The sequence below is a fragment of the Colletotrichum phormii genome (assembly GCF_030913505.1).
Source record: "Colletotrichum phormii strain CBS 102054 chromosome Unknown BDP81scaffold_7, whole genome shotgun sequence".
Lineage (NCBI taxonomy): Eukaryota > Fungi > Ascomycota > Sordariomycetes > Glomerellales > Glomerellaceae > Colletotrichum > Colletotrichum phormii.
The window spans coordinates 738555-755213 of NW_026851449.1; the positions used below are offsets into that span (position 1 = coordinate 738555).

General features: G+C 54.4%; 4 protein-coding genes across 4 annotated transcripts; 2 read left to right on the plus strand and 2 right to left on the minus strand.

The window, feature by feature from the left end:
- Positions 1-673: 673 nt before the first annotated feature.
- On the minus strand, positions 674-2794 carry BDP81DRAFT_448271 (uncharacterized protein; the record flags this gene model as incomplete). Its single annotated transcript, XM_060592274.1, has 1 exon — positions 674-2794. The coding sequence occupies one exon, from the start codon at positions 2792-2794 to the stop codon at positions 674-676; it is 2121 nt and encodes a 706-aa protein (XP_060446791.1).
- Positions 2795-5180: 2386 nt separating this feature from the next.
- Positions 5181-6023, plus strand: BDP81DRAFT_424395 (uncharacterized protein). Its single transcript, XM_060590132.1, has one exon. The coding sequence runs from the start codon at positions 5400-5402 to the stop codon at positions 5670-5672; it is 273 nt and encodes a 90-aa protein (XP_060446792.1). The 5' UTR covers positions 5181-5399; the 3' UTR covers positions 5673-6023.
- A 398-nt stretch (positions 6024-6421) lies between these two features.
- Positions 6422-7334, plus strand: BDP81DRAFT_392808 (uncharacterized protein; the record flags this gene model as incomplete). The annotated part of the gene is made up of 3 exons (XM_060587753.1): positions 6422-6495; positions 6590-7081; positions 7151-7334. The coding sequence occupies 3 exons, from the start codon at positions 6422-6424 to the stop codon at positions 7332-7334; spliced, it is 750 nt and encodes a 249-aa protein (XP_060446793.1).
- A 3720-nt stretch (positions 7335-11054) lies between these two features.
- On the minus strand, positions 11055-13501 carry BDP81DRAFT_448273 (uncharacterized protein; the record flags this gene model as incomplete). Its single annotated transcript, XM_060592275.1, has 2 exons — positions 11055-12116; positions 12185-13501. 2 exons carry the CDS (start codon positions 13499-13501, stop codon positions 11055-11057), a joined length of 2379 nt encoding a protein of 792 aa, XP_060446794.1.
- Positions 13502-16659: the final 3158 nt, after the last annotated feature.

A 16659-nucleotide genomic window follows, 5' to 3' on the forward strand; every position in this document is an offset into this window, starting at 1 on the left:
TCTCCTCCCTCTCTCCCTTCATTGCTTAAATCGAACAAAAACAGTTGGTTCCAATCAGGCCCTGGCGATCAGCCTCGATCTCGGCTCCATCGTTTGCCCCTTTTGTCTGAGCTGCATGCTGCGATTCCCTCCATTTGGTACTACTGTCATCCGCAGGGGCCGACGACAACGGCTCGACCAGTGGCGATGCATCTGGTTTTTTTGATGGCGGCGCAGGCCGATTAATAACGGCGGCGTTGGTCTGTCACAATCCAATTAGAATCAGTTAGGGTTCGTGTACAAGAGAAGAATGCGTGTAGATTGGCAACAAAGGGGAAAAGGGAATCCATCTATCTGAGTAAACGCAATGCAAGGTGGCGCCCGTCGAGGGCCGTCGTGGAACGTGTGGAACGCCACTCCCACATCCCCTTAGTCTTCCGAATCTTTCCCGATTTTGTTTGAAAACAGATATAAATGTGGCTGAAAGATGATTTGCAAAAAAAAAAAAAAAATTGTCGTAACGTCGTGTGTCTATACAGGCATTATAGGTCGTAAAAGAAACTGAGGGATGGAGGACAGAATGAGGCAGACAGCCTGTGTGAGCGAGGACACGGTCTTAGAAACTCCCGAGAGAGCTAACAAAGACCATCCTACGCATCGCTGTTCAGGACTGAAGTGCTCTCGTCCCGACCTCTCAGTCTCTGTATCTCCTGTCGTCATAACCGACAGGAGGTGCAGGCAGGCGCCCGGCAGAGTATGGGTTATCGTCGTAGTAAGTTGAGCCGTAATCATACCGCTCTCCTCGCGGAGAGCCAGAATGATTCCAGTCATCAGCCCTACTTCTTCGACCACCAGAGCCGTCGGTGAGCCTCTTCTGGCGCTGAAGTCGCTTTTGATGTCGGATTTCCTTCTCATGTTGGAATTCCTTGCATTCGTGTGTCATCTCTTTGGCTTCCTTGAGCTCAGACCAGGCACCCTTGATACCGAGAGCAGCAATTCCAACAGAGGCGGCGTCTTGCACGAGCGCCTTCGTTTTGAGCTTTTTCGCCTCCTCTGGGCTGAGTCGCCCTTCCTTCACGGCCTTCTGCCTTGAATTGCGTTTCTCCATACTTTGATAGACCCCATGTGCCGCGTGAATGGTGGCAACGGCCGCTAGGCCGGTTGTGATGACTTGCTTACCTCTCATTTTCCTTGCGCGCTTCGCATCATCGTCCGAGTCTCCAAGATCCGACTCGGAGCTGGCGTCCGATTTTCCTCCCCTGCGGCGAGAGCGGTCTCGGCGCCGGCTCGTGTATGACGATCTGTCATCGTCGTATGCGTCACGTCCACCACGTGTAGAACCCCGGTCGTAGCCATCGTCATATTCATCAGAGTATTTTCTAGTGACGCCACCACGTCGCGAGCTGCGGTCGTCGTCGTAGTAATCATCTCGGCCGTACTTCTCTCTTTCCTTTTCTTCCGGGTTGCTGCCAATGCCAATCTTGGCTAGTCTCTTTCGTGCAGAGTCGACAACACTGCGGCTTCTGCTTCGTGCGCGGGGTTTGTCGCGACCATCGCGGCTAGAAGCCCGGCTGTCGTAAGAGTCGGCACTGCGTCCACGGCTTCGGGACCGGACGTTCTCGATTGCCTTCTTTGCGCCAAAGGCACCAAGACCGGCAGTTGCCAGAGCAGCCAAGCCCGGTCCGCCGCCTCCGCCGTCAGAGCGGGCGCGCGACCTTGACCGGCTTCGTCCGGTACGGCGGTCCTCCTCGATGTTGCGCTTAGATCCGTTGATGACTCGGTTACCGACCAGACCACCGATGACAGACTCGGCCAAGCCCAACTTGCTCTGCTTCTCGCCACCTTGTGCGGCATCAATGGTGGCCGCACCGGCAGCGGCAGTAATGATGCGCTTTGTCTTCTCGCCCTTCCAGCCACCAGGTTCTTTGGCAACACGGAAAGCCTCGGTGGCCCCAGCAATCAATGAAGCCATAGCAGCCTTCTGCATCTTGCTAGCGGCTTCATTTCCGGGTCCTCGAGACTTGGACCGAGAGGATCTCGAGTCGGGGCTGCCTCGGCGGCTTCTGGTGTCGCTACGCCGGTCATCCCCACCACTGGCGCCTGTGAGAGCCTTGACTGCAACTCCCAGACCAGAGGCTGCGAGAGCGTTCTCCAAGAAAGACTTGTGGCCCTTCTTCTCCCTGTCTCCCTCCTCGTCGGAGTAGTACTCGGTGACTCGACCGTCACGGCCGCGATGCATGACATAGGTGGACTTGTCCTCCTCCTTTTCCTTGCGCTTGCCGTAGTACTCTGCACCCTGGTACCCAGCGAGGGCTCCGGCTGCTCCCAGCGCCGCAGAAGTCAGGTAGTTTCTTTCGACTTCGCCGCGATGTTCTTTGGCTTCCTTTCTGTCGTAAAGCTCCTTGCCGCCAAATGCCAGAGCCGCACCGGCCACAGCGGCGAGAATCTTCTCTTGTTGGTTGATGACGCGCTTACGGGACCTCTCCTCTTCGGCGTAGACAAGGCTGCCAGCTTTTCTGCTGCGACGATCATATTCGCGATCGTAGTATCGGTCCCGGTCGTCATAGCGTGGGTCATCGTAGTAGCCGGGTTCTGCTGAGCGAGTTCTACGGGAATCTCTGTAACCAGGAGGGGGGAAGTCGCGGCGGACTTCTTCAATAGAGAGTTCGCTGTTCTCTCTGGCCCGAGGAATGATTTCGCGAGTTTGGTGAACCTTGAGGTAACCTTCGTCTGCATAACGGGGATCGATTCTCTCCTCACGACGCTCCTCGCGCACGTAGCGACGAGTGCGCTGAGGCTCTTCGTAGTAACTCATGTCGGCTGACGAGAGTGGGCGTAAGAGCCAAGCAGGCTCGGTGGGTATTTTCGATTTGAAGCGGGGATGATGTAAGTCGTATGAGTGAAGTGACACAGTGCCAGGGTTTTGGCTCGAGTGTGCCGCCAGAGATGATAGTTCAACTGGCGAGACTACAATGTGATTGAAATCTTTCGATGAAGACGCTGAAATGTTTATGAGTTGTTGAAGGTAAAAAGACGAAGGACAGCAAGCCCCGGGAAGAAATGAAGGAGGGGAAGAGATGATGAGCGATGACAGGGGGGGCCAGGGCTAGCTAGAAGAAAGTGGATGGGCAAGGGTCCAGAAGACGGGAGGGCAAAGGCAATCAGGCATGGGAAGGAAAGAGACGGCAGGGACGGGGAGGTCACTTCAGGCAGAGAAGCCAGCCAGATACAGCCTGCACAGGCCTGGACTGGGCAGGGCAGAACAGGGTTGGGCTGTCCGAAGACATGGATGCGACATGTCGACGACTCAGCGTTGCTTCCAAAGATGCAGCAATAGAGCGGCAGCGGCAGCAGAAACGGAGGGTGCGGGAACCAGGGAAGGGAATGCTAAGGTAAGGTATGTTCGTGACGGACATACGAAAGTACCTTGCCTGCAGAATCACCGTGAACAAGTACTTTTGAAACCTGCTCTTGAACATAATGGGACCCTGTTTTTTTTTTCTCATCCGAAAGATGGCCCATTTACACAACACAAGCCGCTGGCAAAAAGAGTCAGTCATTTGGACATACCGTAAAGCCCCCCTCCCTCTCAACGTCTGACCGAAAATAGTGTGCCCTTATTTGGGTCGTCCAATTTTCCATTTGCTCATTCTCACATTGGCTGGGCAGCGAGAAAAAGTAAGACGAGTGGCCAGGCTGTCTATCTAGTGCGCCTAGAGACTTGTGCTAGCGCTGTCGTAAGTGGCATCAGAGGACGGGTGCTCCCTGCGACAAACCCGATGCCGCTGCGCACCAAGGACCAAAGGCCAAGGCAAGTGACGGATGTGTGTGGTGGTGGCTTTGGGGTACTTTGGGAGTCCTTTCTGAAGATGTTGCACTTGCAGCGGATGTTCGGGTTTCAAGCAGTGCAGTTTCTTACTCCGAGAGATGGCAAAGACGGTGTTCGCGAGAAGAACGAGCATGGCAGGCATGTGCGCGGCCTCCGATGCAGTTGGCATGCTTGCTTGCATGCAACGCCTGCAATCTGTGCCTGTGACCTTGGGCCCGGGGGAGTTGTACCGGTTCAATGAAGGCTTTTAGTTGGAAGGCGGAGAGAGACGGAGGGACGAGTTGACAACGAAGCAGTGGGAGGGAGTATGACCTCATACCGACAGGCATTTTGACCAATGAGACATCAGGAATCGCTCGTGCCTTACCTCCCATAGTGTGCCCTCCACTTGGCCGAGCGCCGATATGAGGGGGCCCAGGACCTGGTAATGGAATGGTATGAGGGGGGGCTCTGCCACCGAGTGCTCGGTCAGTCCGCAAAAACACCCATTTCTGATTTCCCACTGAGCCAGGTGATGCCCAACTATTCGTATGTCTGTCACAACTAAAATCGAGGATCCTTGTATATTTGTTTCTTTTTTCCTTTCTCTTAATGCCTCGAGGTCCACGATGTTTGTTCTTCTCGGTAACAGGTTGATCACATCGAAGCTAGGTTGCAAGTATTTTGGGAGTTCGCCGTAATTGCGGCATGATATCATTTGTTTCGAAACAGCAAGTGGTTACCGAAAATGCAATAAACCCCATTCGGTATCTGTAAGCACCTTACTGGTCACATTCAGATAGGAGTGATGGAAACATAGGTACACTAAGGTGGTCGCGGATGACAAGCAGATGGAAGTGAAGTGATCGAGTATCCGTAGGTAGAACATTCGGAGTGGGTGAGGTGATTGGGCTGAGAATCTTAGGTGGACTGTGGAGCGAATGGAATGCCCCGCGGTGACAAACTCTCGAAGAGGGGAACCTGGAAACCTGCACCGAAGGGCAAGGGTGGTCTTCGAGCCCGTGACGTAGGTAGTGTTGCACTCTTCCTGCTTCTTTACGGAGTACTGAGGCTGGTTACGTGGCGCAGCCACACGCTGCATCGAAAAGTGCCACACGTGAACAGTGGATACGTGGCGGTGGTGGCCCGGCCCTGGAGTCTGGACTCTGATTCCCGTCACGTGCTTCGTCTGGTCCGAAAATTACCTCATCCTCGATCAACGGCGGAAAACGGGAGTACCGGCCGTGAGTGGGGATTCCTTGTTCCTGCCTCCCGTCCCCATCTCAACAAATTGCATTGTGTGATTCGTCCAGAGAAAACGGTGTCGACCAATGATGCTGCCCAGTACAAGACGGTGGGGCCACGGCTGCTACCCGCCAACCACATCCCTCCACCTCCACTACCTCGCTTTGCATCTCTTCACCGTAACCTGATTCTTGAGAATCGCATCCTCATCACCAGAGTTCGCACAAATGCCAGTCTACCCAAACTGCAGAGTCATCCGAAGGTCTTCGTACCTATACCTTCAATTACCAAGGTGGTGAGATGACTCCGAAGAGATCAACGAGTCGAGCATAGCAAACGCGAATGTCGCACGGATTCGGCCAAGATAATGAACAGGATACTTACCCGGCTCAGCCTCGTAATTCTATCCTCAGGTTGCTCGACTTTTCCCCAGCCTCCCAAGTTCTCAACAACCCCATTCCACGATCAAGGCCGGCAAACACGCAACCTGGTGCCAATCAGATCCTCTGCTTGCTCGAGTGAGCCAACACCGCTATGCCATCACCCGTGTACGAAGTACGGAGTATCCGTACCCATTTCGATGCAATCATTCACGTCGTGCAAGGCAAATCCTCCGCGACCTGATTCGACCGCACAATGACACACGCAAGCAACCGGGTCAACCGTCAACGTCACGCCAGCTCAATCCCGCCCGGGGCCTCGCCTTCACTTCAGCCTGTCACGCCTGAATGGCTCTCTGTCCTGACTCCTGCCCTGCTTTTCCTGCTTGTTCGTCAGATCTTCCTCCGTTGACAGCTTTCGTCTGTTTGTTCCCTGTTCGCGCCTTGCCCGCTTTGCCGGTTGCCCAGCTTCAGAGCTGCTTCTGGCCTGCTACTACTGCGGCTGCAAGGGCCTCGAAGCATCGAGCATCTCTACCCAACCTCCGCTTTCCAAGGAATACAGACCAGGGTCTGTGAAAAAAAAACAAAAAACAAAAAAAAAAAAGACCAACACCAAGATTTCTGGCCCGCCTGTTCCTCGCCCCTCACAATGGGCAACAAACGCGCAATTCCTAGCTTTCGCTTCCACCATCGCTGTCGCCATGGGTTCCCAATTCGTTCTGGCCTGGTTCCGTTGTCGTACCCGGGCCAGCTTCACCGCGTACGGCGTCATTTGTCTCTTGACTGCATCACAGCGGCTTTTTGTTCTTGTTATTTAAGTGATTCCTCCACCCTCCGAAGCTGTGTCCCGTAGTTCACTCTCTTTCCCTTCCATCCGCCTTTGTTTGCTTCAGCCAGACCAGTGATACCCTCCCCCTCGCAAGACCTTCTGCCGCCTCGTCCTCAACAGACCTGTGATACCCAACCCCCTCAGACTTGAGCAAAGATACCCCCTCAACAAGCCATCAAGATGAAGTCTGCCATCATTCCTCTGGCCATTGCCGCCAAGTTCGCCTTTGCCAACCCCATCGACGCGCGCCAAGTGTAAGACACACAGCCCCTCCCGCTCGGGATCTAAGAGATAGTCCAAGGGGGAGCCTCAGAGCTAGCCAAACACATACTAACACTGCCCTCATAGCTCCGACGCCCCGGCCTTCACCGCCGCCGCCGATGCTCTCATCTCGGCCTACATTCCCACCGACCAGTGGGACTCCCTGACCTCGGCCTTCGGCTCCGCCGCCAGCGCCGCCAGCGTCACCGGCGACCTCAAGTCTTACATCTACTCCGTCCTCAAGGCCACCAGCACCCCGGACTGGTTCGCCGCGGCTATCCCGACTCAGTACACCAGCCAGTACGGCGCCCTCGAGTCCGCCATTGAGAGCCTTCGCCCCACTGCCGCTCCGGCCGGCACCCCCGTGCCCACCGTCATCGCCGTGACCACCACCAACTCGGACGGCAGCACCATCACCACCGAGATCTCCGCCACTGTCACCCCCATCCCGACCACAATCACCACCGACGTCGTGCCCACGCTCTCCGCCAGCGTCGTCACCGGAACCGACTCCGCCGGTAGTGCCTTCACCTCCACTGTCGTGAACACCGCGTCCGAGTCCGCTACTGGAACTGCTGTGTAAGTTGCCACCCCCTACCCACCTTCACACTTCATCGGGAGTATATGTATACTGACACTCTTCCCCAGTACCACCGGTGCCTCCGAGTCCGCCTCCGAGTCCAGCGGCGCTTCCGCCACTGACGCCTCCGGCTCTGCTACCGGTTCTGCCGCACCCTCCTCCACTGAGGCCCCCAACGCTGCCCCGACCGCCATGGTTCACGGCCTCGCCGCTGTTGCCGCTGGTGTTGTCGGTCTCATCATGGCCTTCTAAGTGGGATGAGATGATGAGTGAACGCATGTTGAGTGAAACGCAATAAACGGTCGAAATAATGAGGCAAACGGCATGAAGACTTGTAGATAATGACTTTTTCGGTCTAATCGCATTCTCATCTTGGTCCCTAATTCTACTATAACAGCAGATAGTGGGACATAGATGAGGATGGTTATGTAATAATGAGTAATATGGCATGACTTTCCCAACGTATCTTACATGGCTGTTGTTGAAAATGCTGCTTTCTGAGTATGGTCGAGCAAGATGAGACAAGCGCAAGCCCGGTGGCTCATGGATAACGTTACCCAAGGTATGACTCCGTACATGTATTGATATTGAGCTCCTGGTTGTCTCACGGCCGGTTGTCGGATCTCTTCCGGCCCTGTTATTTCTTTGCGGCTGAGTACTTTTGCCGGCTCCCACGGCTTCAAAATTTGTATGAGCGAGGAAATGGGTCTAGAGTGAACGGCGAGATGCCTCAGAGGACAAGTCAGCGCTGGGCCCGGCGGAGATCACAGAGACTACAGTCCGCCTTCTTCTCTTTGTCTTCTCCCTAGCTGAGTGAAGCTTCTGACTCTAAGAGACTTCCCGTCAGATGTGTCTCCACCACCTTGCTTTCGAAAGCGTATCTTGTCCACTTCTGTGGGACTGTGGATACCTGAGGCAGTGGCTGGTGCCCCAGGCACCAGCTGCCTGATCCACCTCCTGGTTGATCCAGCCCACCGCAGCCACCTTCACCACAACATCACCAACCAACCGTCAATACCAGTCGTATTGCCTCATTGCTTGCCTCGTTGGTCCAGATGAGCAGTGTGTACTGCCCACAACTTCACCGTGGATTACCACAATACCTTCTAGTTCCATTCAGCTTCGCCGTCTTTTTTCTGCTTCTGCGGACAGGGCGAAAAAGTCGAGGACAAAGCCGGGCGAAAATCCACTCCACTTCATGGTCTCTTGAGAATGTCTACCTGTGGATATGTTTGTGATACCGATGCTGTCTTGATAGAGCTTCGTTCGCTGCCTCCCTGCCCGTGCAAAGTAAGGTATAGAGCCCGGCGCGTGACTACATGACTGGGCACCCATCGCAGCAGCAGTGGCGCATAACGAGGGTTATGTTCCCGGTACCCAACTCATCGTAGACTTCTCAGACACACAACACAGCTCGTGGCTGATGAACAGTAAAGCTCTTGTTTTCACTATGAAAGGTGGCCATTGAGGTTTTCATCGGCTATCTCGAGTATACCGAGTCATTGAGCATTCTTCCCAAGGTCTCTCAAGGAGGAGATTGTCATCTTCAACATGGACGAATACCGCGCCTTTCATGTTGGGAGACTTTCGTTACTTGTGTTTACCAAAAGAAAATCGACAATGGCCATTTCATGACGAGAATTTGAAGCACTTATTTTAGGAACACCGAAGTCTATGGTATGTTCGCTCAGGGAGGGAACTCCGGGATGATCGTATTTTGTCTTCCCCATGAAAGTTTTCTCTCACTAAGAGCCTAACTAACAACCAAGACCGAGGACTGATAAACTCGCGCGACTATAATCACTCTTATTGGAATCTAAACTTTAGCATACGAGTATAAATTACCGGTCGATCGATGGGTAGAGATACGTTGCCATCGATAGCTGACTTTCACTGCGCAAGTCCCGTAAAAAGGATCACGCACCAGTAACTTCGAACCCTTGAAGAAGCCGCCGCAGTAAAGTAAACAGCAATGTCCATGGGAGCAAAACAATTTTTGTGTCTCGGGAATTCGGAAGCAGCCAGCTATCTACCCCGCTCCACGTTTTACGGCGCGATTGGAACTTGCGACACCCCGACAAGACGCCACTGTCCCCAAGCACATCTGCAACATCGTGATATCCGCCTCCTTCTTACCACCACCACCACAACAACAAAGATCGCAAAAAAACATACAACACCAGGTATTCGCTGGTCGTCACCGACCCAACTACTAATCCGGCCCTCATTGGCTTATCTATGGGAGAGCGGACGGGATCCCGAGTTTTCCAATGGGTATGGTCGTATGTGGTTGTTCAAGAAGCTGAAGCTGGACATATCCTCCAGGTGGCCTGGGGCGAGGAGCAACATGATGCCCCTTCACCCACCCACCCCATTCAGTCGAACATCTCGAGAGTTAACTCGCGATTCCTAGTCAATGTCTGTGATTACAGCTCTGATTCCAGGCTAGCTTCAGAACGGTATTCCATAGTCCCAAGAGAGAAAGACTGCGTCTCTCCCACGATGATGACTTCACTGGCAACAATGCGACTTGGATGTAACCCAGCATGAACGCCAAATACTCCGTATTTATTCATTTTTAAAGAGGTCCTATTCATACAATACAGCACCAGCTCGACTGATTTGCCTGATGATGCCGTCTCTTTCTTTTCCCCCAATCCCCGTGTCGGTGTGCGCTGATGAGAGCGAAGAAGGAAGGTTAAGAAAGAAAGAGAAAGTCTAGTAGAACCCATGAACCATTGCCTCCAATTTCTTGTGACCGCTCGAATGCATTTCATGCCCATAACCCTCCCCACCTCATTTCCCTGTTGTGTGTTTTTCCCCCAAATAAAGCATGCAGGAACTATGTGCAGTAATAAAAAAAATAAAAAAAGGAAAAAGGGAAGAAAACTTTTTTCTTCGTCTAGCAATGAGGCGAGGGGAGAGAGAAGTAGGAAGGAAGCTCAAGATCCATCCATAATGAGGAGAATACCGCCAAATGAAAGTAGAAACCAATGACTAGTCATTCTCGGACCTTGTATGCCGAGTTACGCCGGAGAAGAGACTTTCATCAACCCATGTCCGAAGCTGCTTCAAGACGAAGCCTTCCACATTCAAACGCAAGAGGGGCGAAGCTTTCCTCTGTGCCTCATTCTTTTTGCCTCTGATTATTCCCCCCGTCCCAATTAATTCCGAATCAAACCTCCCATGGGTATGTCGCTAGCCACCTGGTAGCATGTCTCTCTCTGCGGTCCATCCCCTTTTGCGAGAAAGAAGCAGATAACTTTTCCAACCTTTCGAATACGACAATAGCTGCGGTCTCGTTCCGACTGACCCCAAGGAAACGTTGCAGATTCAACGATACTCGGAAAATGCGCTCAGTGACATTGCCCAAGATGGAGAATCGAGCGACCGCAACCTAGGTAGGTCCATCACAGCTTGTTTGTCGAAGTAATTCCAACAAGAGTTTCCCAATTCGTAAAACATCCTCGTCATTGTAACCGACCTAGATGCTACCTCTCAAGGGATCTCGGCTGTCGCGGCTAGCCTTTTCGCTTCTTCATAGAGAGACTCCAGGTTGTCCAGAGGATGTTCGTTGTCCTCTTGTAAGACCGCTTCATAGTATGCAATCAAGTTTTTGAGGCCAGTTGTATTGATGGTCTCCCCCGTGGCGTCCGCCACTGCATATGCCCGAAACTCCTCAAACATCTCCAAATCAAAATGCCGGGCCAAGAAATGAGACCAGAACCGATAAAGGGATATCATGTCGCCGGGGATGTCCCCGGCCAAAGTGTCTTGCCGTTGGGAGAGCGCGCACAGACGAAATTCAGGGTACGGGACGTCGTCGATGTACGACTCGGCAACCGACTTCTCGCCTCGGACACGCATCAGCAGGTGCGCGCGTTGAGAAGGACTCGACACGTTGCTGCTGTCGTCACCGCATCCTGATGCTGCCGCCTCGCTGCCACAGCCCACGACAATGCCTTCGTCCAACTAGGACTGGAGGGCTTCAGCAGGCTGGGCGTGATTTCCGTTTGTCAAGGGAGCGCTCTCTGTGTGGGCAGAGCCATTGACGAGGGGTTGAGCCTTCTCGGTCTCTGACGAGGCCTCAGCCGTTTGCTCGGATGCAGGGCCGGGCTGGAACTCGGGGACTTGAGCAGAAAGCTGTGTCTCGGCAGCGTTGCCGTTCACAGTGCCGTTCGGCTGTCCATTCTGAGCCTCGGTAGGGTAGGGGACGTAGCTGTTTTCGGCACCGTTGGGGTAGGCAGCGGTCGGCGAGATGACAGGGTAGTCGCCGAGCATGCCGTGGTCGTAATGAGCGACGGCGTGGAGGGAACGGGGGTAAAAGTACTGGGGTCCCTCGTTGCGAGCAGCGTCGAAGCGCAGCTCCATGTTAGGGTAGACGAACTTCTGCCAGTGGGTACGAGATCTCAATCTCTCAATGCCATCGTCGCCAACAACGTAATCCAGCTGGGGGCACTCGGCAATGATTGCGCGCAGGGTCTGGGCATCAGCCACCGAACGAACCCTTTGGAAACCGAGAACAAGCTCCAAAGGCACGAAACCCTGGCTGTCCATGTTCTTGCGCAAGTAGGTATCCTTCAGGAGGTTCTCGACGGAGAAGTAGTACTCCATCTGAGGGATCATGATGTGTCTAGTTTGCTCGTAGAAAGCGGCGTACGAACCCGGGGTCATGGGGACTCCGTAATCCCAGGTAACCTGGTTCATGTTGGTCTGAACTTGACGCATACGGCCAGAGTTGGAAGGGCCACCAGCACCGCGGAACGCTCCGGAACCATTCGGCTGGCCGCGACCGCCGCGACCACCGCGGGACTGCGAGCCGCCGTAAGAGGGCTGGAAGCTGCCACCCTGGTGGAGGGGAGGGCTGGCGTATTGTCTGGGACCTTGGGAGCCGAAGGAGTTGCCGTTAGACATGTAGGAAGACTGCTGAGCGTGCATGGGCACGTTTCCAGGGTGGCCTCCGCGGCCTCTGTATCCGCCCCGGCCCCTATCACCGCGGCCTTCTCCTCTCTCTCTAACAGGACCGGCCTGCTCCTGCTTTATGGGTCAGTATATATGTTGGAGACGATATCGCACGACAACCGAGGCAGGAAGAAACTTACATGGGTGGCATTTGACTGCGACTCCTTGTTGCGCTCGCCAGAGTTGGGCGCCGTGGGCTTGCGCTCCTTGCCGTTCGAGACTTCCATTGAGGCCCGCTTGTTTGCAACGGGGGGTTGAGAGTTGGCTCTGGCCGGAGCGTTACCGTCGCGAGTACGGTCACGGGCTTCGTTTCCTGCCTTGGTAGGGGCAGCAGTGCCGGCCGGCTTGTCAGCAGAGGCAGCAGCAGCAGCAGCACCGTGACCGCCACGAGAAGTAACGTCGCGTCCACCACGAGCAGCACCTCGTCCTCCTCGAGAGCCTCTGACTGAGGGCATGGGGGTGGAGAACTGGACAGTAGGGACAAAGTCCATACGCTCCCACTTGTCCTTTGAACGTCCCTTGGCCCCAGCATCGTCCTGGACCTCGGCCTCTACCCGTTCAACCTTCTCGGAAGGCTTGCGCTTCTCCTCCTTGACAATCTCCTTGACCGCCGTCTCAGGCGTAGGCCATGAGTGGACATCGCCAACAGGGGGAGGGACCTCGGTAAGACGGCTATCTCTCTCGATAACCCTTGAGCCGCGAGCACCGTTTCTTCTGGCGGCGGCATCACCATCGCCGGCCTTGCGCTGAGACTTGCTGGCAGCAGGAGCGCCGTTGGTGGCTTCAGCACCCTCAACGGCCTTCTTGTTCTTCTTGGACTCCTGGCTGTTGGGCCAGGTGTCAACTGGGGCGGACGCACTGGCAGCACCATTTGCGGTGGGCAAGGTGACAGAGGTCTTGTGAGCCTGTGTCTCCTTGCGCTGGGTCCAGATGTTGACCGAAGGGAGCGGCGCCTCGACGAGCTCGATCTTGGGCTCCTCCTTCTCCTGCTCTGCTGCCTTCTCCTTCTTGGCATCGTCGCTTGATTCCTTCCCGGCCTTGCCTTTTCTCGGCTTCCTAGAGCCCTTCTTCGGCTCGGCCTCGTCGGTCACGCGAGTGGATGCGCTTGCCGACCTCACGCTCTTCTCACTTCGGCGGGCAGAGGCTTCGGTAACGGCCTCCTCGTCATCGCGTCGAGAGTCGGTGACGGAAGCGGCGGCAGATGGTGTGTTCGTACTGTTGGCTTCTGCTTGGGCAGAGGAAACGTCCTGCTTGGCAGCCAGTTGAGCCTTGAGAGGGGTATTTCTCGAGGACTCGTCGTCAGCGGGGTCGGTGCTCTTGACAGTGTTGGGCTCGGCACCCGGTTGTTCACCGTTTACTGAGCTCGCGGAGTCCTTGCCGTTCTCGGTGGTCTGGGCCGCGGGTGTTGTGGCCGCCTGACCCTTGGCGGCTTGAGCGTAAGAAAATGCAGTAGCCATCGTGTCTGATGCTAGGTCTGATGCAGAAATAGGCATGCCTCGAAAGACTATTGGGGTATAAAGGGACCAGGGAAGATGATCAACAGATCTAATCCTGCCAGGCCCTGAGGTAGTAGCCGCGAACGGGCTGTTGTGTATCCTGCTGTTGGGTAAACCGAGGTTTACCAGCAACTCCTGAGTCGGAGACAGACCGGAGAGGGCGAACCAAACCTCTCCGCGTGGTCCGGAAGAATGAGTCGGTCGGCGGCCTGAGGTGCCGTAGAAGGGATCAGGTGCCGGTTGACGTCGTCAGAAGTCGTAAAAGATTGAGGCAAACGCAAGGATGTCGGGACGAGCAGGTGCTGCTGGTCCAGTGAAGCCGGAAGGTGGCTAGAAATTTCGGGCGAGTGCGGGAACGAGCTTAGGACGAAGGCACGCGAGGACTGACGAATCAGTAGAATCGGGTGCGCGAGCGAGATGATCTGAGGTGCGGTGGAAGCTGTGTTCCTCGTAACCGAAGAGGGGAAGGTGGGTTGAGGGCACGTCAACGAAGTGTTTTTTTTTTTTTTTTGGGTTGCGAAGGGACAAGCGAGGCGAGACGCTCCGGAGATGCTCGGGCTGCGGCGATCCAAAGAAAACGTGGAGGACGGTAACGCAAGGCTTCGATTGGAGGAGGGCTTGATTGTTGGCCTGAAGGGTCTCGCCGGTCGTGTACGAAATGTCCGCTATTGAAAAATTGGCGAACAGAAAGGTGTCGGCCGAACAGGACGAGTGAACAGAGGAAGAATGACCACAAGGATACCGGTAGGGCAAGGTTTGTGGAGGAGAGGGATAGAGAGAGGAAGAGAGGATATGTGTGGTTGTGGGAGGGGAGGAGAAAAAGGACCCAGGAATAAAATCTGAGGCCCGAGTTTTTTTTTTGTGAATGAATTTTTTTCTTTCTCGGGAAAGCCACTACCAGGTTGGCACTTGAGGTAAAAGGTGGAGGCAGCTTGTTCACCAGACTTTTTAGCGGGGAGGGGGGGGGGAAAGGGACGCCGGGACGGAGTACAGTGGGTGATTGGAATTCTTTGGTGATTGACTGGGAGGAGGTTTGGGGTTCATGGTTGAGGTAAGGGACCCCCAAGGCACTGACAATTCACTGAGATGCGGGAGGTGCTTCATCCGCGGGCTTCCATGTACCTTGGTGATTCATCTCAGGGCATTTACCTTACAGGCTTACACACTGATGTCAGGCAGGGCAGAGATGCAGGACATTGTCGGTGAAGCATGCACCACCTCATCTAATAGAAGAGACACACCCCAATCATTCATCAGGCTTTATAAGACACCTAGCGTACCTTGAGGTAATGTGTGGTGAATAGGTAGGTGGTAAGGTAGGTAATTGAAAGTCTCATTCATCCAGGGCATCCAATAGGTCCATGTCTCAGGCGATGTGCTGTGAGCGAGTGAAAGGACGGGACGGGAGCAAGCCGACCTGGAAGTGGGAGAGCGCGCAGGAGGCCGAGGATGGAGGGGTCACCACCGACTGACGTGGGATGGGCGCCCAGTGACTCCAGTTCTTGTCTTTGACGGGGCGGGCGGTGGCCGAAATATTTCCTACCTGAGGCCATGAGGCAGGCCGCTGGAGGGGGTATCCAACACACCTGGGCCCGGTGGTACCTCATGAGGCCTGGACCAGTTAGGAAACACGGATACTGAAGGCTTCCGACGACATGGGTAGGCTTAAAGTGGCCGGCAACGGCAGAAATTGCCCATCGCTCCGACCCGGCAGGGCAGGGTAGACAAGCAAGGCACTTGCCACTAAAAAGGTACCTTACCCTAGCTAGGTAGGCGCAAGTATTACCAGCAGCAGGGCACAAGCGTGACAAGCAGGAAGCAGGACCTGACCGACATGACACAAAGTATTGGTGGTGAAGGCAGCCCTTCATTGGATCATCACCTCGGTGTAAGTCAGAAAAGGTTGAATTGTGTAAGGAAAACACAAGTCAGGGAAACAGTGCTTACTCAAACGAAAGAAAGAAAAACCTATACCGATTACCCCTCTCTCCTTCTCCTCTTCTGGTCACTGGCCTCCACTATGGTAGCACGGGTAGCCTGTAGGTAATTATTAGTCTTTGCATAGTCACCACCTCGCTTTGCATCAAACCGAATCCTGGGATCTCTCTGCCTTTTTTTTTTCCCCTTTATTGCCTACCATCTCCTCTATCCGTATCTAACCCCGGAATGGTCTGCCCGCTGCTTCTTCTTCCTGCTGGCGGCTGCGACCTTCTGCATGCGTGCCCATCCCATCCATCCCCCTCCGGTTCCTTGTCGGCTTTGGTGGGGTTGCGCGAATATAAGTCGGTTGTTTACCAGGCCAAGGCAATTTCTCTCATTTTTATCATGTGCCTTTTTGTGTGATGACCCTTCAGCTAAAGCCTTATTCGCCCGTGTTGACTGTGGTGTCGTATGTCCCAAGTGCTGTTGCCCATGTACAGACGCACCGCCCTGCGCCGAAATGCACCGCACCATCCGCTCGAGCGGGCAGATGGATGGTTTCGATTCTGCTTGCTGCAAGTCAGACCTAGGTAAGTATCTGGGCTCTCTGAGAGGGGCGATTTCTCGTTTCGCGTTATACATCGACAACCTCGTAGAAGTTGCAACTTACCCAAAAGCGACTCTTTGCGAATTCCAGTTAGAGTGTTCAAAGTAAGGCAGGTGCGTCGAGGCAGTCATGCAGTACCATGCACTCTCCAGCTCCCTTCTGAATGACAGGCGCCATTGGCTACTTTGGTACGTACCTTGACGCGGAGAAAATGAAGACTGAGAAGCCCGCTGGATTGCTGGATTCCTTTCTCCATTTGCATATCCACGGCCCACGCACAATTCTCCTCTCTTTTGCAATGAGTGCCGGTTGGACCGCCTTTCCTCTGCAGTCTGCGTTGCATCCAATCCTCTGAATACCCATGGCACAGAACTGAAGAGGATAACGGTAAGCGCGGCTACGTTTCTTCTTGTCCGAACTTCCAGGACCTGTATTACATAATCACGGATACACGCCCTCTGTCTGACGTTATACCTAGTTTGAAGCCCTCGTCCCACGAGCGTCTACTGCAGCCTACAAGTACGAATACGTCGCATCACTGCGCCACACACACACCGCCACAGGGCGTCTCCTTGATCATCAACCTTTGGCC